The sequence below is a fragment of the Schistocerca nitens genome, chromosome 2 (genome assembly GCF_023898315.1).
Source record: "Schistocerca nitens isolate TAMUIC-IGC-003100 chromosome 2, iqSchNite1.1, whole genome shotgun sequence".
Lineage (NCBI taxonomy): Eukaryota > Metazoa > Arthropoda > Insecta > Orthoptera > Acrididae > Schistocerca > Schistocerca nitens.
In genome coordinates, this window is record NC_064615.1 from 663,690 (window position 1) to 686,084 (window position 22,395).

Below are 22,395 nucleotides of genomic sequence, written 5' to 3' on the forward strand. Positions count from 1 at the left end.
GGCACGTACGGTGTAGCAGGTTCCTAGGTCCCTAGAATTATGCTGGAGGGCATGCTCCGCTACTGGGTATTGGGCATCTCCTAGGCGGACAGTTCGTCTGTGTCCGTTCATGCGCTCAGCCAGTTTAGTTGTTGTCATGCCGATGTAAAAGGCTGTGCAGTGCAGGCATGTCAGTTGATAAATGACATGTGTAGTTTCACACGTGGCCCTGCCTTGAATTGCGTATGTTTTACCAGTAGCGGGGCTGGAGTAGGTGGTTGTGGGGGGATGCATGGGGCAGGCTTTGCAGCGGGGTCGGTTACAGGGGTAGGAACCGCTGGGTAGAGAAGGTAGTCTGGGAATATTGTAGGGTTTAACAAGGATGTTACGGAGTTTAGGGGGCGACGAAAAGCAACTCTGGGTGGTGTGGGGAGAATTTTGTCAAGGGATGATCTCATTTCAGGGGTTGACTTGAGAAAGTCATATCCCTGGCGAAGTAATTTGTTGATGTTTTCGAGGCCAGGATAGTATTGGGTGACAAGGGGGATGCTTCTGTGTGGTCTGGGGGTAGGAACATTGTTGTTGGACGGGGAGGAATGTATTGCTCGGGTAATCTGTTTGTAGACAAGGTCTGCAGGATAGTTGCGGGAGAGGAAAGCACTGGTAAGGTTATTGGTGTAATTGTTGAGGGATTCGTCACTGGAGCAGATACGTTTGCCACGAATACCTAGGCTGTAGGGAAGGGAGCGTTTGATGTGGAAAGGATGGCAGCTATCAAAGTGAAGGTACTGTTGTTTGTTTGTGGGTTTGATATGGACAGAGGTGTGGATGTGAGCTTCAACAAGATGAAGGTCAACATCCAGGAAGGTGGCTTGGGTTTTGTAGAAGGACCAGGTGAAATTCAGATTCGAAAAGGAGTTGAGGTTATGGAGGAAATTAAGGAGTGTTTCTTCACCATGAGTCCAGACCACAAAGATGTCATCTATAAACCTATTCCAGGCCAGGGGAAGCAGACACGGACGAACTGTCCGCCTAGGAGATGCCCAATACCCAGTAGCGGAGCATGCCCTCCAGCATAATTCTAGGGACCTAGGAACCTGCTACACCGTACGTGCCATTTGGCTTCTCCCACCCAACACCAGTCCCTCTGAACTGCGGAGATGGGAACTTGCACTCCAACACATCCTTTCATCTCGCCATCCCCCTAGACTAAACCTACTTAAAGAACCTCACTCCCATTTACTCTTCAGTCTTATCCTCTTTCCCTTTCCTCTTTAGCCATTCACGCATCTTTTCACCCTACATAGTTGTGTTTATCTTTATACTATATACCTCTTTACTTCTGTATGCATCCTCTTTGGTTTGAAGCTGGCACAGTACTTACAGTAGAATATCTTTGGCTTCCCTCTGACAACCATGCCTCCATCCTTGCTACCCTCCCTATTTTCCTTTCCCTGTTGCTTCATAACCTGGGTTGTGAGTAACTGAATCTCCTTTTCCTTCTTCCCTTTCTTTCCCCTCTCTCCTCCCCGATGAAGGAACATTTGTTCCGAAAGCTAGGAACGCAAATTTTCGGTTCTGTTTTATGTGTATCTATCGGCCGTACTGAGCTGAGGTAAGTACTGGCCAGCCCCTCTATCTCTTTGTTAGTATTTGTTTCACATCTTTATATGAGATTTTCCATTAATCATTTAGATCACCTATATGGTCCACATCCTTCATTGTTTTGTCCCTTTTGTTAGCTATCACTTACGTCTGTCATCTTAACACTTTCTCTTCTTCAGTGTTATATATATACATAAATAAATATTTTCGTCGCCAACTGTGCTAGTTTCATCTTCCTCCTATTATCTTGTTCCGTTTATAGTCCTCTTCTCTTTTTTATTTATTGATTTATTTATTCAAAATTCCATAGTTTTAACGTTCGTTATTCGCTGTTTTCCAGCCAACAATCACTGCCAACAATCTCTTCCACACCTACCAGTATCATCCATTTCCGTCGATTACTTGTTGCTGGCGATATTTTTGTGCCATTGGCTATCTTTCTCTGTCACAAGAAAATTTTTTTGGGACATTTCTGCGCCACCCGCGAACTTTTTTGCGGCACGCGCGATCTTTTTTGCGGCACGCGCGATCTCTTTTGCGGCACGCGCGATCTTTTTTTCGCCACTCGCTATCTCTGTTTTTGAGCAACGTGTGTTCTTTTCCCCTGATCTGGACATACTTGCTTGGTCTGGTCAACTTTTTCCGTATTTTTCTTATTTAGTGGTCTTCCTTTGGTATTGAACATTACCAACACAATTAATTTCTTTCTTTCTCGTCCTTCCCTCCGCGTTTTATTCCTTCTTATGATTACTATTTCAACTTTAGTTATTTAATTTCCCACCCACCAGTTACCCACTATGTACCCTAATCCAATACCACATTATTTATATTCATTCCGGAAACATGCATTCACCGTTACCAAACTGCAATCCCACATACTTTTCCTCCGGTCCTGCTTAACCTTTGGAATTACCCCTAAAGGGCTTACCTTAAAAGTTCCCATCTCCGGGTGCAATTCCTCCTTCCACCAGTCTCTCCTGGACTTCCAGAACCTTCAATCCTTAGCACTTACCCAACTTGTCCTGAATCTCTACACTACTTCATGTAACCACCACTCCCAACAGCTCCTATCTCTCTTCAAAGTCCTCCACCTCTCAAACCCTTGCTTGGAGAACACACTCAGGAACATCATCCTAGAAGCCAGCTGCAAACTTGAGTTCCATGCCACACACCACCTGAAAAAACTAACCACAGTGCTAGTGCAACACCTAAGAAGTGGGGTCCCTCTCCCTAGCCCTCACAAACACCAACCACAACAGAACCTTCAACAAACCCCCCTCATAGCCAACAAACCTAGCCTAGCCACCCTACTCAATCTCCCCATCCCAGCACATACCCCACACAGACCAAATCTCAACTATAACCACAGTCAAATGCCACATATCACCAGTCCCAATTCAGTCCTAAACCTCTCATCCAGATCCCTCTCTCCTCCAGAGACATCTGTTCTATCAAAAGGCTTAACCTTTAGCCCCACGCCTAAATTCAACCACACTGCCCTGGTTAAAGATCTCCTCTCATTCACCCGGAACCTCAACTGGAAATATCACTTCACTACCCAAACACAGCCCCCAAATACTAGACCCAGTGTTGAACCCTGTCTAGAACAGTTCCGACTGCCTTCTCAAAGGGATGCTCCTCCCCTCCCCCAAAACCATCCCTTGCAGACATTTCAGGAATTCCTCACATCCAGTGTTGCCTCCCAGTCCTTCTTGAAGAACATCCCGACAACCCCCAACATCACCCCAGCTGAATCCCGTGCCATTAAGGAGCTGAAAATAGACCGCTCTATTGTCATCCTCCCGGCGGATAAAGGCTCCACAACTATTATACTTGACTGTGTGGAGTATGTGGCAGAAGGACTGCGTCAACTCTCCGACACCTCAACCTACAAAGCTGTTACCCAGGATCCCATTCCCTCCATCCAGACTGAGCTGCAAAAAATCCTAAAAATCCAAGGTCCCTCACAAGGCCTCACAACGGCTTCCATAGACTTACTCACTCCACCTGAGCCACGTACCCCTACCTTCTACCTATTACCCAAAATCCACAAAGAGAACCATCCTGGCCGTCCCATTGTAGCAGGCTTCAAAGCCCCAACCGAACGTATCTCAGCTCTGGTAGACCAGCACCTCCAACCTATCACCCGCAGACTCCCATCCTACATCAAAGACACAAACCACTTCCTAGAACGCCTCAAATCCATTCCCACCCCTCTCCCACCTGAAACCTTTCTTGCCACCATACATGCTACATCCCTTTACACAAACATCCCACATACCCATGGTCTCTCTGCCCTTGAGCACTACCTTTCCCAACGCCCACCCGAAGATCTTCCAAAAACCTCGTTCCTTATCACACTTACCAACTTCATCCTCACCCATAATTACTTCACTTTTGAAGGCCAGACCTACAAACAAATCAGGGGAACGGCCATGGGAACTAGGATGGCTCCATCCTATGCCAACCTCTTCATGGGCTGCATGGAGGAGGCTTTCCTGAAGACCCAACAGCTGCTTCCCCTGGCCTGGAATAGGTTTATAGATGACATCTTTGTGCTCTGGACTCATGGTGAAGAAACACTCCTTAATTTCCTCCATAACCTCAACTCCTTTCCGAATCTGAATTTCACCTGGTCCTTCTACAAAACCCAAGCCACCTTCCTGGATGTTGACCTTCATCTTGTTGAAGCTCACATCCACACCTCTGTCCATATCAAACCCACAAACAAACAACAGTACCTTCACTTTGATAGCTGCCATCCTTTCCACATCAAACGCTCCCTTCCCTACAGCCTAGGTATTCGTGGCAAACGTATCTGCTCCAGTGACGAATCCCTCAACAATTACACCAATAACCTTACCAGTGCTTTCCTCTCCCGCAACTATCCTGCAGACCTTGTCCACAAACAGATTACCCGAGCAATACATTCCTCCCCGTCCAACAACAATGTTCCTACCCCCAGACCACACAGAAGCATCCCCCTTGTCACCCAATACTATCCTGGCCTCGAAAACATCAACAAATTACTCCGCCAGGGATATGACTTTCTCAAGTCAACCCCTGAAATGAGATCATCCCTTGACAAAATTCTCCCCACACCACCCAGAGTTGCTTTTCGTCGCCCCCTAAACTCCGTAACATCCTTGTTAAACCCTACAATATTCCCAGACTACCTTCTCTACCCAGCGGTTCCTACCCCTGTAACCGACCCCGCTGCAAAGCCTGCCCCATGCATCCCCCCACAACCACCTACTCCAGCCCCGCTACTGGTAAAACATACGCAATTCAAGGCAGGGCCACGTGTGAAACTACACATGTCATTTATCAACTGACATGCCTGCACTGCACAGCCTTTTACATCGGCATGACTACAACTAAACTGGCTGAGCGCATGAACGGACACAGACGAACTGTCTGCCTAGGAGATGCCCAATACCCAGTAGCGGAGCATGCCCTCCAGCATAATTCTAGGGACCTAGGAACCTGCTACACCGTATGTGCCATTTGGCTTCTCCCACCCATCACCAGTCCCTCTGAACTGCGGAGATGGGAACTTGCACTCCAACACATCCTTTCATCCCGCCATCCCCCTGGACTGAACCTACGTTAAACAACCTCACTCCCATTTACTCTTCAGTCTTATCCTCTTTCCCTTTCCTCTTTAGCCATTCACGCATCTTTTCATCCTACATAGTTGTGTTTATCTTTATACTATATACCTCTTTACTTCTGTATGCGTCCTCTTTGGTTTGAAGCTGGCACAGTACTTACAGTAGAATATCTTTGGCTTCCCTCTGACAACCATGCCTCCATCCTTGCTACCCTCCCTATTTTCCTTTCCCTGTTGCTTCATAACCTGGGTTGTGAGTAACTGAATCTCCTTTCCCTTCTTCCCTTTCTTTCCCCTGTCTCCTCCCCGATGAAGGAACATTTGTTCCGAAAGCTAGGAACGCAAATTTTCGGTTCTGTTTTATGTGTATCTATCGGCTGTACTGAGCTGAGGTAAGTACTGGCCAGCCCCTCTATCTCTTTGTTAGTATTTGTTTCACATCTTTATATGAGATTTTCCATTAATCATTTAGACGTTAATTTATGGAAGTTATATACTGCAGTTACACTTGTACACATAATTATGAAGAGAATGTAAACCCAGGTATGTACACTTACTGAATGAGATAAGATATTCAAATAGGAACGAGATCTACACATGTTACATTTGTTGTTAATTGTAAATTATAAGGTGAATCAACAACTAGTTAGTTATTTCAAGGCACTCTAATGAGAGGAGATAATAGCTATTGAGATCAGTAATGACAGAGGTATGTAGCAGAATGAATGAGGATGTAAGAATGAGTGAACAGCGTGAGTGGGTTAATATTTAGGCTAATATAAGAAGGTAAGTTACTGTGAAGTAGTTGATGGAGGCAAGAGATTATTTGAGGAAAATATTATTGGAGTTTTATGAGAATGGAAGTGCCAGATGGCCCCACGTATGTGATTATTAATGTTTGATGAGGAATATGTTTAATGTATATATATATATATATATATATATATATATATATATATATATATATATATATATATATATATATATATATTATGATGAATATGTGAGTAAGGAATGAGTGAGAATGTTTTGGTAATATTGTGCTACATAGAGAAGTGAATAAACAGTCTACATCTTTAAGATTACATAAGAATTTCAGTTTGAAAGAAAACATTTGTGATGAGTTAGAACACGTGAGTACAAGACGTTAAATGTGAATCTATTTTCAGTGCTCTTGAAAATGAACGAATGCAAGAAAAGCAGAGTGAACATAATGATGACTACAGCTGTTGAAAGAAGTGCAATAAGAATGTAACTTCGAAACACATTAGCTTTAATTTATTTCAGAAGTGTAACTTAGTAACCTTTCGTTAAGTTTTGTTAAGCCACTGTGTGGAAGAAAATATTTATAGTTCGTGTTCAGACAGGAGAATGATATTTTAAGGAACTTAAGTTGAAATATGGTTTTTACACATCCCTCATGTGAATACATTTGTGTATACGAAAGTGAAATTTAGTGCCATCTACATCTACATCTACATTTATACTCCGCAAGCCACCCAACGGTGTGTGGCGGAGGGCACTTTACGTGCCACTGTCATTACCTCCCTTTCCTGTTCCAGTTGCGTATGGTTCGCGGGAAGAACGACTGTCTGAAAGCCTCCGTGCGCGCTCTAATCTCTCTAATTTTACATTCGTGATCTCCTCGGGAGGTATAAGTAGGGGGAAGCAATACATTCGATACCTCATCCAGAAACGCACCCTCTCGAAACCTGGCGAGCAAGCTACACCGCGATGCAGAGCGCCTCTCTTGCAGAGTCTGCCACTGGAGTTTGTTAAACATCTCCGTAACGCTATCACGGTTACCAAATAACCCTGTGACGAAACGCGCCATGTTAGCCTTTGTTATACTAACACACAACAGAAAACCCTGAGGAAGCAAAAGATAGGAGAGTTATTAAGCCCGTTCTGCGACTCATACAACACCATTACTTATACGAACAGATGACAAAATTACATCTACTTTGAAGACAAAATTTGACTTTTCAGGTAATGCAAGGTAAGAGCAAAGGAGCAGTGACCACCCATGAAACCAACGTCGAGCAACGGACGCTGAGAAAGAGATATTTTACTGTCAATTATAATACTATGTTCTTTATTTATGTTTATAGAAAGAAATTATATATATACACACATACATGATGTTTCACCTCTACTAATGTAGAAGGAAGTTCATGGTTGAACTCGTGAGAGGAAATTTGATACGTTATAATATAATACACATTATGAGAGAGACAACCTCTGTGAGATATATTTTCCATTTGTATAGACGGTATCCACAAGAAGTGGAGATATCGAGGAAGTACTGAGCAGATATGTGATTTACTCATGCAAGGGTTTGTTCAGGTATAATACGCTTAGTCATATGAACAGTCAGAACACAAACTGAGAATCTGTCATGATGTTACACTATTCAGACTTGACGTAAGGACACTTACATTTACCCATGATTTGGTAAATTGTAAGCACCTCCTTTCACATACCCCTTGAAGGTGATGCAAACGTTATATTGTATTATGTTCTCTTTTTATGCAGTAGCTGTAGGATTTGGTAGTTTATAGGTACTGAACAGTTCCTTCCATTCTATCCTTTTTTTCCTTTTTCCATTATCGTACCACCTCCTGCAGCTGGGTATTGTTTGTTTATGGAATGTAAGAATATGTTGTGTGACAGTAAACTTTCAGATATGAATAAAAAGACATGAAGAAAATTAAGTATTTTGAAAAGGGATTATTGATGGCATTACAAGCTTGCTCAACCACTAGCCAGATATGTAATCAAAAGAAAGAAATAGATAATATATGAAGGAAAGTCCATGCTTTAAATATTAAGTCTGATATCCCTTGGCACGCCCAAACCTGAATAAAGAAACTCAAAATGACAATAAACCCCAATAAAAGAAAGCCAATAGGACTTGTTTTTGTTTTTGTCTTCAGTCCTGAGACTGGTTTGATGCAGCTCTCCATGCTACTCTATCCTGTGCAAGCTTCTTCATCTCCCAGTACTTACTACAACCTGCATCCTTCTGAATCTGCTTAGTGTATTCATCTCTTGGACTCCCTCTACGATTTTTACCCACCACGCTGCCCTGCAATGCTAAATTTGTGATCCCTTGATGCCTCAGAACATGTCCTACGAACCGGTCCCTTCTTCTAGTCAAGTTGTGCCACAAACTCGTCTTCTCCCCAATTCTATTCAATACCTCCTCATTAGTTACGTGATCTACCCATCTAATCTTCAGCATTCTTCTGTAGCACCACATTTCAAAAGCTTCTATTCTCTTCTTGTCCAAACTATTTATCGTCCATGTTTCACTTCCATACATGGCTACACTCCATACAAATACTTTCAGAAACGACTTCCTTACACTTAAATCTATACTCGATGTTAACAAATTTCTCTTCTTCAGAAACGCTTTCCTTGCCATTGCCAGTCTACATGGTATATCCTCTCTACTTCGACCATCATCCGTTATTTTGCTCCCCAAATAGCAAAACTCCTTTACTACTTTAAGTGTCTCATTTCCTAATCTAATTCCCTCAGCATCACCCGACTTAATTAGACTACATACCATTATCCTCGTTGTGCTTTTGTTGATGTTAATCTTATATCCTCCTTTCAAGACACTGTCCATTCCGTTCAATTGCTCTTCCAAGTCCTTTGCGGTCTCTGACAGAATTACAATGTCATCGGCGAACCTCAACATTTTTATTTCTTCTCCATGGATCTGAATACCTACTCCGAATTTTTCTTTTGTTTCCTTTACTGCTTGCACAATATACAGATTGAATAACATCGGGGAGAGGCTACAATCCTGTCTCACTCCCTTCCCAACCACTGCTTCCCTTTCATGCCCCTCGACTCTTACAACTGCCATCTGGTTTCTGTACAAATTGTAAATAGCCTTTCGCTCCCTGTATTTTACCCCTGCCACCTTCAGAATTTGAAAGAGAGTAGTCCAGTCAACATTGTCAAAAGCTTTCTCTAAGTCTACAAATGCTAGAAACGTAGGTTTGCCTTTCCTTAATCTAGCTTCTAAGATAAGTCGTAGGGTCAGTATTGCCTCACGTGTTCCGATATTTCTACGGAATCCAAACAGATCCTCCCCGAGGTCGGCTTCTAGTAGTTTTTCCATTCGTCTGTAAAGAATTTGCCGTGACTTATTAAACGCCGGCCAGTGTGGCCGAGCAGTTCTAGGCGCTTCAGTCTGGAACCGCGCGACCGCTATGGTCGCAGGCTCGAATCCTGCCTTGGGCATGGATGTGTGTGATGTCCTTAGATTGCTTAGGTTTAAGTAGTTCTAAGTCCTAGGGGACTAATGACCTCAGATGTTAAGTCCCATAGTGCTCAGAGCCATTTGAACCATTTGAACTTATTAAACTGGTAGTTCGGTAATTTTCACATCTGTCAACACCTGCTTTCTTTCGGATTGGAATTACTGTGTTAGTCTTGAAGTCTGAGGGTATTTCGCCTGTCTCATACGTTTTGCTCACAGATGGTAGAGTTTTGTCAGGACTGGCTCCCCCCAGGCTGTCAGTAGTTCTAATGGAATGTTGTCTACTCCAGGGGCCTTCTTTCGACCAAGGTCTTTCAGTGCTCTGTCAAACTCTTCACGCAGTATCATATCTCCCATTTCATCTTCATCTACATCCTCTGCCATTTCAATAATATTGTCCTCAAGTACATCGCCCTTGTATAGACTTTCTATATACTCCTTGCACCTTTCTGCTTTCCCTTCTTTGCTTAGAACTGGGTTTCCATCTGAGCTCTCGATATTCATTCAAGTGGTTCTCTTTTCTCTAAAGGTCTCTTTAATTTTCCTGTAGGCAGTATCTATCTTGCCCCTAGTGAGATAAGCCTCTACATCCTTACATTTGTCCTCTAGCCACCCCTGCTTAGCCATTTTGCACTTCCTGTCAATCTCATTTTTGAGACGTTTGTATTCCTTTTTGCCTGCTTCATTTACTGCATTTTTATATTTTCTCATTTCATCAATTAAATTCAATATTTTTTCTGTTACCCAAGGATTTCTACTAGCCCTTGTCTTTTTACCTACTTGATCCTCTGCCACCTTCCCTACTTCATCCCTCAGAGCTACCCATTCATCTTCTACTGTATTTTTGTCCCCCATTCCTGTCGATTGTTCCTTTATGCTCTCCCTGAAACTCTGTACAATCTCTGGTTTAGTCAGTTTATCCAGGTCCCATCTCCTTAAATTCCCATCTTTTTGCAGTTTCTTCAGTTTTAATCTACAGCTCATAACCAATAGATTGTGATCAAAGTCCACATCTGCCCCTGGAAATGTCTTACAATTTAAAACCTCGTTCCTAAATCCCTGTCTTACTATTATATAATCTATCTGAAACCTGTCAGTACCTCCAGGATTCTTCCAGGTATACAATCTTCTTTTATGATTCTTGAACCAAGTGTTAGCTATGATTAAGTTACGCTCTGTGCAAAATTCTACCAGGCGGCTTCCTCTTTCATTTCTTACCCCCAATCCATATTCACCGACTACGTTTCCTTCTCTCCCTTTTCCTGCTGCCGAATTCCAGTCATCCATGACTATTAAATTTTCGTCTCCCTTCACTATCTGAATAATTTCTTTTATTTCATCATACATTTCTTCAATTTTAAGGGATCTGACATTCCACGCTCCGATCCGTAGAACGCCAGTTTTATTTCTCCTGATAAGGACGTCCTCTTGAGTAGTCCCCGCCCGGAGATCCGAATGTGGGACTTTTTTACCTCCGGAATATTTTACCCAAGAGGACGCTATCATCATTTAGGCATACAGTAAAGCTGCATGCCCTCGGGAAAAATTACGGCTGTTGTTTCCCCTTGCTTTCAGCTGTTGGCAGTACCAGCACAGCAAGGCCGTTTCGGTTAGTGTTACAAGGCCAGATGAGTCAATCGTCCAGACTGTTTCCCCTGCAACTACTGAAAAGGCTGCTGCCCCTCTTTAGGAACCACACGTTTGTCTGGCCTCTCAAGAGATACCCCTCCGTTGTGGTTGCACCTACGGTACGGCTATCTGTATCGCTGAGGCACGCAAGCCTCCCCACCAACGGCAAGGTCCATGGTTCGTGGGGGGGGGGGGGGGGGGGGGGATTCGTGTTAACACTGTTAATTTACGTTTCATAAATTATTTGGTAGCTTCTAATATTAGCAATATGTGTTACATCTATGTGTACCAATTTCGAACTAATGAGATGTACCTGTCTTGATACTTTTACAAAAATAAACTTTAGCTTGGCTATGTGCCCTCATAGAGAGGCCTCTTCATCGAGGTGACCAAACCTGTGGTTTTTCAGTAGCCTGTAAGTAATAACTTCAATTCATGTTGGTATTCTGTAAGATACTCTGCTTCTTTTTGTCAGTATGCTTATGTGTGTGACTGTGTGTTAAATATGTGTGTTGTTGTGTTGAAGCACCAGTTTGATGTGACCACGTTTAGTGATGTATGGACAATGTTTTCCTCGCTGGTATTTTTACTGCGTTACAGTGTGCTGTGTATGCTTGTATCTTACATCTTGTTGTTCCTCTAGCACTGAAGATGGCTATTCTACAGTCGAGATCGATCTGCAATAAATTCAGGTTATTCACGACTGATCACTGCATCCTTCCATTTGCGTATCCAATGGCCGCTGCGCATGGGAGTCCTATGGATTTCAACATAAATAGAATTCCCAAGACTTACCTCCAGGCCGATTCCTCGCCACAGCTCTTAGCGGTTCTGACTGTAGTAAGCAGAGGCCTTACACCATACTGATCTTTGAGAGAACAAATACACTTCGAGAATTCTAATCATGTCTGAATTTTCTTCTAACTAATATGTGGTGAACCGTTCATTTCAGTCACATGTATTCTGCTGATGTTGCGTTTTCACAAACAGTACGTTTAGTAAATCTGTGAAAGAATTTCTTAAATACATCGTATTAACAGAAAACAATATAGTATTAGAAATGCGTTCTTCAGTTTTGGGTAGCTAAACTTTCGAAGTTTTAAAAGATGTGAGACGTACGACGATGCTTACCAATGCAAATGCGAGGTCCAGAACCGAACGGGAAGTAGGTGAACGGCTTGATGAGATGTTTGTTCTCCGGACTGAAGCGCTCCGGGTCGAAACGTTCCGGGTCTGGGAAGTAGTCGGGGTCGTAGTGGATGCCGAGCACCGGCATCCAGACGCCGTCCCCGGGTCGCAGCTCGAGGCCCGGGCAGCTCTCTGTGGCCGGCAGCCTGTAGGGGCGCACGCACGTGCGGTCCAGGGAGGCCAGGGGGGTGTACATGCGGAGCGTCTCTGAGGACACGAGCAGTGAAAGTACACGTGTGTGAGCAACTGGAGACGGCTGGTAGCTTGTACGGAGGGTGGCTCTGGTGCCACAGCGAATCGAATGCATCTAATCTAAACCACTGTGAGATGCATGGCACGGGATACTTTCCTTGGTACCATGCACTGGGTTTTCTTCGAGTTACATTAACTAATGAGGAGGTATTGAATAGAAGTGGGGAGAAGAGGAGTTTGTGGCACAACTTTACTTGAAGAAGGGATCGGTTGGTAGGACATGTTTTGAGGCATCAAAGGATCACAAATTTAGCATTGGAGGGCAGCGTGGAGGGTAAAAATCGTAGAGGGAGACCAAGAGATGAATACACTAAGCAGATTCAGATGGATGTAGGCTGCAGTAGATACTGGGAGATGAAGAAGCTTGCACAGGATAGGGTAGCATGCAGAGCTGCATCAAACCAGTCTCAGGACTGAAGACCACCACAACAACACATTCGGAAATGGAGCACAAGGAGAATGAAAGGGTCACTGCTCCAGTGCATGTCGTAATTAGTTTAATCTTGTACCCGAGATCCCTTGAGAACTATATGTAGGAGTCTGTAGCACTTTATTGGCCTCAGGGTCTTTCGTACCGGCATGACTCAATGAAATTTTGTCGACTTTGAAGCCGCATCAGTTTGAATAAAATGCTCGAGTTTTTGATGGAAATTTCTGCCACCGTCTTCAGGAGTAAAACCGCTGACTTCCGGGGCTAGCACTGTTCCTCCACTTCTACAGGCACGACAGCGTCCTCTGGCACTAGTGAGAGAGGGCTGGAACGACACCTGCCTGGAAGCTGGTTGGGCAGCTCGCTCACACCAGCTCCGGCACGCCACAGGGCAGGGTGATGTCAGGTGGAGCGGGAGCGTGGCGCCACATCTGAAACTGCAGCGCCAACCTCCCTACAAGCGTCAAGCATTCTCCGTCGTGCGCGCCTCGTTTCGGCCTTCTCTGACTGGTTACAGAGGCTGCAATCGTGGCTACATAAACAGAAAACTATGCGAGCCCCGGAATGTGGGTATCAAAGATACTGGCCCAACCCCTGCAGCCAATGGTTTTACTCATGGCGATGGCGGCGGGGATGACCATCGAAAGCTCGAGAATCTTGCTCGACTCGGAAGACGAGGAGATTTTATTCACTTTACTGTATTCCAGTACTAGGGTAAAGGTGTTTCTGTGCCACTTTTAATCTCATTTAAAATATGTAAATTAACTACTTGATCAGTTAGTCCTCTCATGACGTTATGGATTTTCCCCAGCCGGCACAAGTTACCTTCCCCACCATCACTCCTCTGGGAAATGACCTCCCCTCCTCCCACACAGCAAGAATGGTGGGAAATTCAGATTATCGCGGTTAATTGAATTTTGGCAGTAAATTAAAATGCTAATTACATTTTATTGTAGAGGACATTATAATAATACATTCATTATTTATATAAATTCAATTTGCATATCATCTTTGGTAAACTGATGCAGCCTAATTATGACATCACAGTCCAAGATCCCCAACACAGAATGCGGGTGCACAGAACAGGACTGCACTCTGTCTCCCTCTTCCTGCAGGTGCAGAGTTCAAAAAACAGTGGCAAAACCCAGACTCTTTCCTCTGGCTGTGAAGCACGGGAGAGGTAGTTGCCACTCATCAACCGCAAGATAGTAGCTTTACCCACTTCCGTCAAAAACCGCCGGATGTAGAGAGGATATTTTCGCTATTACAAAAAAAAATGGCTCTGAGCTCTATGGGACTTAACATCTGAGGTCATCAGTCCCCTATAACTACTTAAACCTAACTAACCTAAGGACGTCACACACATCCATGCCCGAGGCAGGATTCGAACCTGCGACCGTAGCGGTCACGCGGTTCCAGACTGGAGCGCCTAGAACCGCTCGACCACGCTGGCCGGCCTTTCGCTATTACAGCAGCACTAGAGAATTGCTCCAATCACTCTAGCAAATAGCCCTACAGAATACTGATTAGGAGTAAATCGAAGAAAGACAAAAGTAATGAGAAGTAGCAGAAATAAGAATAGCTAGAAGCTTAACATGAGGGTAGATGGTCTCGAAGTAGATCAAGTTACGGAATTCTACTACCTATGCAGCAAAATACCCAATGACGGACGGAGCAAGGAGGATATCAAAAGCAGACTAGCACTGGCAGAAAGTGCATTCCTGGTAAAGAGAAGTCTACTGGTATCAAAAATAGGCCTTAATTTGAGGAAGAAATTTCTGGGAATCTACGTTTGGAGGACAGCATTGTATGGTAGAGAAACATGGACTATGGGAAAACCACAGCAGAACAGTATCGAAGTACCTGAGTTTGGGTGCTACAGACGAATGTTGAAAATTAGGTGGACTTATAAGGTAAGGAATCAGGACGTTCGGTGCAGACTCGGAGAGGAAAGGACTATGTGGGAAACACATACAAACACACACAGGAGAAGGGACAGGGTGATAGGACATCAATTAAGACATCATGGAATGACTTCCATGGTACCGAGGGAGCTGTTAGAGCAAAAAATGTTGAGGAATTCAGAGATTGGAATACATCCAGCAAATAACTGAGGACGTAGGTTCCAAGTGCTACTCTGTATATGAAGAGGTTGGCACAGGAAAGGAAATCGTGGCGGGCCGAATCAAAGCAGACGTATGACAAAAAAAAAAAAAAGAAAAAAAAAGGATACGTAATGAAGAACCAATGCATGACAGCCCGTTTGGTGGTGTTCACACTAAAATACGACATTCTAGACGCCTTGCTCTCAATGCAATTTTCTTTTTTTGCGAATAGTTTCAATGCCAACATTAATAAGCGTTGAGTTGAAGCACTCGCTCGCTTAAGAGCTCTCAAATGCCGTTATAAAGATGTACAAATCCATTTAAAAAATGTACGTAGTCATTGTTTCAAGTGATAGAAAAGAATATTATTATTATAGCAAAATTAAAAAAATTAGTTGGGGGATGGCATAAATTCCACCGAAAGATAGGTGAATTTGAACAAATAATGACAAAATTTCTTCTTGTTCAGTTTACCGTCTAAACCATCGTAGGCTGTCAATTTTATTCCCTTAACATATCAAGCATATAAATTACATTACTGGTCAGTTTCGGGGTTAAGCCACTTCCAGATGTCTGCAGTACGACACCAGATGTACAAGAAATAGGTAATACAAGTACAATAAACATGTAAGACACGTTAGTGAGCAACATACGTAGTCTTCCACATATGAATCTGCTTACAAGCACAACTTTTAAAATACATCGTGCAGGCAAAAATCCTAACAGGTAATTTACCAGTTCTTGTACATTCATGTAAGAGCACACTGTGTACTTTTCCGCACTCATACATACGCTTAACTGTCACATATTGTGGGAAGTACGCCTCAACCAAAGAGTATGGTAAGAGCTGTCATTTTGCAGAGATAAAGCTATCGCCAGAGGGAGCTGCTGCCATGTGATCACAGCGTTACGTGCAAGTCAATTCTTATTAAACTTTCTGCGTAATGGACTTTCACAAATTATTTACATTCGTTGTTACTGAATGAAAAGCAGTGTCATTCTGGTAATATTTTTCTCTAAAGTGATATCACTAGTTCGCTTTCGAAAAATAGTGCATAGAAGCGGTTTTTGAAATTTTACTACTGACGAAAATTATTAATTTTAATATAACATTTTAGAAAAACGAACGCGTGAGACCACTTCAGAAAAAAAATATTACCAGAATGTCACTTATTTTTCTACAGTAATAACGAATGTAAATCACTTTAGTATTTAACGCAATTGTAAACAATTTTAAAAGTATTGTAAATAGTTTCAAAACTCCACAGATAGGTATGACGCATGACTATAACCCTGTGGTGACCAGAAGACCGTAGAACCCTACCAGATGGGTCAGATCGCACCATCCAGACCAACCCCCGAGTGGATCGTCACGTCATCCGAATAGCACTGCAGGGCAGATCTGCGTCGTCGTCGGCTGTGACGCAACTGTGGAACAGTGTAACACGTCTTACACTATGAGGACTGACAATCCGTCGCAAAACTTCTCCGCCTCCCTTTGACGAATGCTAGATGGCAATGGTGGATGGAACGACGTCACTGGGAAAAGGAATGGCATCAGGTAGCGTTTCCGGACGATTCCACATTCTGTTTGTATGACAATGATGGCCGCATTTTGGTTCGCCGCAGACAGGGGGAGCATTTGCGCAAGACGTACAGCGCCACACCAAGCCTTATGGTGAGGGGTGCCATTGAGTACAGCCGCAAATCACCGCTGGTGCGGGTCCAGGGTACTGTGACCATTGTGGCCTACGTGGAGGACATCCTGCGACACGTAGCCACACCCTTTCTGCACAACGTCCCAGACGCCATTTTTCAGCAAGACAATGAACGACGACACGTTGCTGCACGAACAAGTGCCTTCTTGGTGTCACAGGTTGTCAGCCTTTTGCCCTGATCTGCCAGACGACCAGACCAGTCCCAAATCGAAAATATGTGGGGTATGGAGAGACGATGGCTGCAGTGCTGCGGCCTGATCCCAATCACCACAGATGAACTTTGGAACTAGGCGAATGCACCAAGAATGGGTAAACCACAGGACGCCTCCGCGTCTTATACGTGTCCGTGCCATCACGCGTGGAACAAGTTACCAGGGCCAATGACGGGCGCTGTGCCTACTAGGCACCACGACACTTGCTGAACCAAGATGGCTGACATGATAATCATTTCTGCAGAACATACTAATGTACACGTCCTGTGAACATGAACGTTCCATCTCTAGTCGTTCAGGGTGTTCTGTTTTTTTTTTTTTTTCTGAACATGAGTGCATAATAAGTTTCATCAGAATTAACGACGTACGCACAACGCTGTGATCACATGACAGCAGCCTCCTTTGGCGATAACTTCGTCTCTCTAACATGATACGTCATAGCGTACTCTTTAGTTTATGCATGTTTCCCATTTCTAACAGTTACGTGTGTGTATGAGTGCAGAATAGAATGCAGTACGTTATTAATCAAATGTGCAAGAACTATTAAGGCAGCCGTTAGTAAGGTTTTTGCCTACACAACGTGCTGTGGAAGTTGTACTTGTAAGCCCATTCGTATGGGCAAGACTATATTTGCAACATTCTGATATATGTATGCGTCGTCACAGTTTTCGATTGTTTATCGAAGTGTTCTTACCGAAGCGTACGTCGTAAGTCAGTTATCGTGTTTTCGTGATCACGCGGACGTGTTCGCGGAAGTACCTACGCAGTGGTCCTGTTTTTCACGAACACATTCGCGGACGTGTGAGGGCGATCATGTTTGGTTTGTCTGGCACTCAACTGCGCGGCCATCGGCACTCGTACCAAGTCCCAATTTTTACACAGCTCAATTTTTACACAATCCAATCTAGCCACTGTCACGAATGATGATGATGAAGTGATACGGACAACACAAACATCCAGTCCCCTGGCAGAGAAAATCCACAGCCCGTCCAGGAATCGAACCCGGGACACCGTGATCCAGAGGCAGCAACGCTAACCTGTAGACAACGAGCTGCGGACACGTGTGAGAGCGACTGCAGGTTTATAGGTTCCCGACCTGACAACGACATGGCCCGCGCCCCGGACGCAGAGATGGACGCAACACTGAGTGACAATATACAAACGAAGCTTAAAGGCGAGGTCCACTCCAGACACCAAAATGAAACACCAGGAGGAGAAAGATGCAGAACAGAGACGTCAATGTCAAGAAGTACTGGAGGAAATACAGTCTATTCAACGACAAATATTTGAAGACCCCGATTCATTTCTGAAGTTTCAACCTCGTCAGATACATCTGCCGCCATTGTAGTCACAAGTGTCAAAGGCACCAGGAAGACAACAGATCACCTTACAGAATCCCAAGATGATGAGGCTTTCCAACCTGTACCAAAGTAGAAGGCTACCCGACGGAAGGCAGTGCAAACCTCGAAGAAAACCACCCAGCAAAAATTGGAAATTGCCAGTAGATATGATACTTTGACTGAAGATCCACCGCACGAGTCCGCAACTGCCGAAGCACCGCGCCTACTGATGGCTGCGAAGCTGCCAAAAGTCCCGCCCATTGTAATTTTCAATTGCTAAAATATCGTTAAAGTATGCAGAGAACTAAAAGCACGAATTAGTGGAAGCTTAAGAACAGCTTATACAGGAGATGGAATGAAATTTTACGTCGATACAAATGAAAACTATCAGAAGGTGTCTTCTCTTTTCCGGGAACAAAAATTACCGTTCCATAAGTATCAAGATATCAAGATCAGGGACCTAAAGGCGGTAGTTAAGGGTCTACCACCGTCAGTCACAAAAAAAGAAGTTCCACAATACTTGCAATAGCATGGTTTCACTATTAATGACGTGCACCAGTTGAAACACAAGAAGCCGGGTGAACTCCGCCCACTAGCCGTAGATGCTGTGACACTACCGCATGGACAAAGGTCTTATACCTTTTACTTAGTACTCTATGTACTTTCGACAAAAGTGCCAGTGAAAGATTATCGATCACGAAATGAACCTTCACAGTGTAAACGCTGCCAACCCTGGACTGAAAGCGCCAGTTACTGCTGGTTAGCTGCAAGGTGTGTTAAATGTGGAGATATGCATTGAGTTTCAACCCACAGCTAACATCGTCAAACCGGTGATACCCGACAAGGCAAGGTCGGGAGCTCAACTACCGCCACCACCAACGCACCGAAACATGCACTGAAACCCGATTCCAACAACGAGAGAAACAAGTGGGGAACGTACGTTTACTTCAACACTTCAAGGAGAACAATAAACCAACACGGATGCTTCGAGATAAAGACTCAGATACAGCTCTTAACGAAGTTACTACGGTCTTAAAACTTCTAAGCAGTCAGAATTATCTACACAAACTGATCCTCCATGGGAAACGAATGCTGGCAGCAAAAGACAAGCTGTCAAAAACAGCTATCTTGGTAGAAACCCTAGAGCAAATCGAAGAGTCAGGATAATATCACGGACACACAAACACAGGACCTTCGAATCTGTATATGGAAGGCAACAGGTGTTCACCACAAAAGAATTAATTACAGGATTTCATTACATTAGAGGATTTCATTACACTATATAAAACTGGTATTGTTCTTCTGTTCGATACCCACCTCCGACTGACTGAAAGCTTTAAGCTTCAAGCCGGCCGGAGTGGTAGAGCGGTTCTAGGCGCTACAGTCTGGAACCGCGCGACCGCTAGTGTCGCAGGTTCGAATCCTGCCTCGGGATGGATGTGTGTGATGTCCTTATGTTAGTTAGGTTTAAGTAGTTCTAAGTTCTAGGGACTGATGACCTCAGAAGTTAAGTCCTACAGTGCTCAGAGCCATTGAACCATTTTTTTAAGCTTCAAAATATGGTAGGATATTGTAGAGATGGACAACTACGATGAGGTGGGGGCACAGCTATCTGCCTCAACCGCGCCATAAGCCATCGAGAAGTGGACCCACCACAACTGCGAAAACTGGAGCAGTACCATTTGGACAGACCTAGGAGACATGGCTCTAGTTGTGATATACCTCCGACCAGCACCCCAATTAATCAAACAGAACATAAGAAACTTCTTGGCGCCACACGGAATGACGTGCATTGGAGGTGACTGGAACGCGAAGCACTTGACTCTCAAGAGTAAACAACCCGAGAGGCCCTCGAACTTCTTCGCCGAGAACAGGAATTAGACTTGATGATTTGAGGCCCACTCGAACCAACTCATACTCCATGTCATACCCACCATCATCCAGATGTATTAGATATTGTTATCACTGAAGAACTCGGAATCGACCCTCAGTTGGTAACTACAAACGATTTATCGTGCAACCACGACCCTGTTCTGGCAACAAAAAAAATGGTTCAGATGGCTCTGAGCACTATGGGACTTAACTTCGGAGGTCATCAGTCCCGCCGGCCGCGGTGGTCTCGCGGTTCTAGGCGCGCAGTCCGGAACCGTGCGACTGCTACAGTCGCAGGTTCGAATCCTGCCTCGGGCATGGATGTGTGTGATGTCCTTAGGTTAGTTAGGTTTAAGTAGTTCTGAGTTCTAGGGGACTGATGACCACAGCTGTTAAGTCCCATAGTGCTCAGAGCCATTTGAACCATTCATCAGTCCCCTAGAACTTAGAACTACTTAAACCTAACTAACCTAAGGACATCACACACATCCATGCCCGAGGCAGGATTCGAACCTGTGATCGTAGCGGTTGCGCGGTTCCAGACTGTAGCGCCTACAACCGCTCGGCCACCTCGGCCGACTTCTGGCAACACTTCGGAGGAAAAAACCACGCACAGTCCCGAAGAATGCGCTAAGAAAATAACTGGGCACAATTTAAAAGACACCTCAGAAACAACACTGGAGGTCCAGGCACCGGACCAGATCGACTATGCGGTGGACTGTATAACACGAAAAATACAGAAGGCGCGTAAATTGTCCTCTTATTCACCTTCCTACTCCAGACGAAAGATGAATGGAAACGAGTTAAAATTATACGAACCGACTCAACTCCTGTGGAACCTACCCAAACCCCCGCAGGTACTAACCGCAGACCCACTGACCAAAGCGGAAACATTTGCAACATCCTTCGAACAGCAGACAACATTACTGAGGGAACCATTAAACGTAGCCCAGAAAGAGTACGAATATACCACCAACCAACTTGTGAAGCGGACTATGACAAAAGACGATACATCGCAACCAAGCCTCCCTGCACCAAAAGAGGTAAGAATGGTAAAGAAGAAACTCCAGGCTAGGAAGGCACCAGGCACTGACAGAATAAGCAACCTCCACTTCAGGAACTTGCTAAGATAACTTCTAGTTCTGTTAAATGGAATTTACAGCGGTTGCCTAACCCAAAGCCAGGGCTGGATGTAACAATAGCTACAAATTACAGACCTACTAGCATCTTCAGCGGGATGAGTAAAACCTTGTAAAGCGTTATCTACACCCGTTTCCTTGAATGTCTAGTGGCTGATGCTACAGTTTGGGCAGTTTGGAGCTGCAATTATTACGACTAGCAGAACATGTTACAAAGAACCTTAACACAACCAGTGCCTCCGCTACAATTTTCTAGACATAGGAGAATCATAGGACACGGTTTGGAGAGAACACCTGAACCGGAAACTGGAACAACAAACGTCAGTACCAACTTGTTACAGCAAACTCATTGCTAATTAGCTGGAAGTCAGAAAAATGATCGTAACAATCCGAGGCCAACCATCTGACTGACACCCGGCAAGAGCGGGCCTACCCCAAGAATCGGTTCTCTGACTCCTATTATTCATTAATTACGTCAACGAGATACCAACAGCCGTTGGAGTGCAAATAGCGCAGTTTGCTCACGATACGGCCTGCTTTACCAGCGAAAGACACATCCGGGTCAATGTCAGACGACTGCTAGAATAACTGGAGCCGCGAGGGGTAGCGGCGCGGTATGGATGTGTGTGTCGTCCTTAGCGTAAGTTAGATTAAGTAGTGTGTAAGCTTAGGGACCTATGACCTCAGCAGTTTGGTCCCATAAGACCTTACCACAAATTTACAAATTTCCAACAATTCGACGCTACAGCGACGGGGTGCAAGATCAACAAAGTACATTTAAACCCGACCAAGACGACTGCCGTTTACTTCAGTAAAAAACACCCGCAGATGCCTATTGCACTGAGACTGAATGGACAAGACATTTCACGGAGTACTAAGGCGACATACTTATGGGCTACACTACACAAACAATTCTTCCTCCTTACGCATATAGAATATCTTAGAAACAATGCCATTAGAATGGATAGAAGACTCTTCTATTTTTTAAAAGCTCAGACCTAAGCACCACAGCCAAATTACGACTGTATAAAGCAACA

At 44.3% G+C, this 22,395-nt stretch overlaps 1 protein-coding gene across 5 annotated transcripts in view; it reads right to left on the reverse strand.

The window, feature by feature from the left end:
- Positions 1–22,395, reverse strand: part of LOC126235658 (cytochrome P450 9e2-like) — a 233,938-nt gene that overhangs the window by 149,047 nt on the left and 62,496 nt on the right. For 3 of the 5 annotated variants that reach the window (XM_049944376.1, XM_049944373.1, XM_049944374.1), the window contains exon 7: positions 12,234–12,497. The exons of the other annotated variants lie outside the window; for them this stretch is intronic. In XM_049944376.1, coding sequence (XP_049800333.1) covers positions 12,234–12,497 — 264 coding nt within the window. The remainder of the gene's footprint in view (positions 1–12,233; positions 12,498–22,395) is intronic. 5 annotated transcript variants of the gene reach the window in all.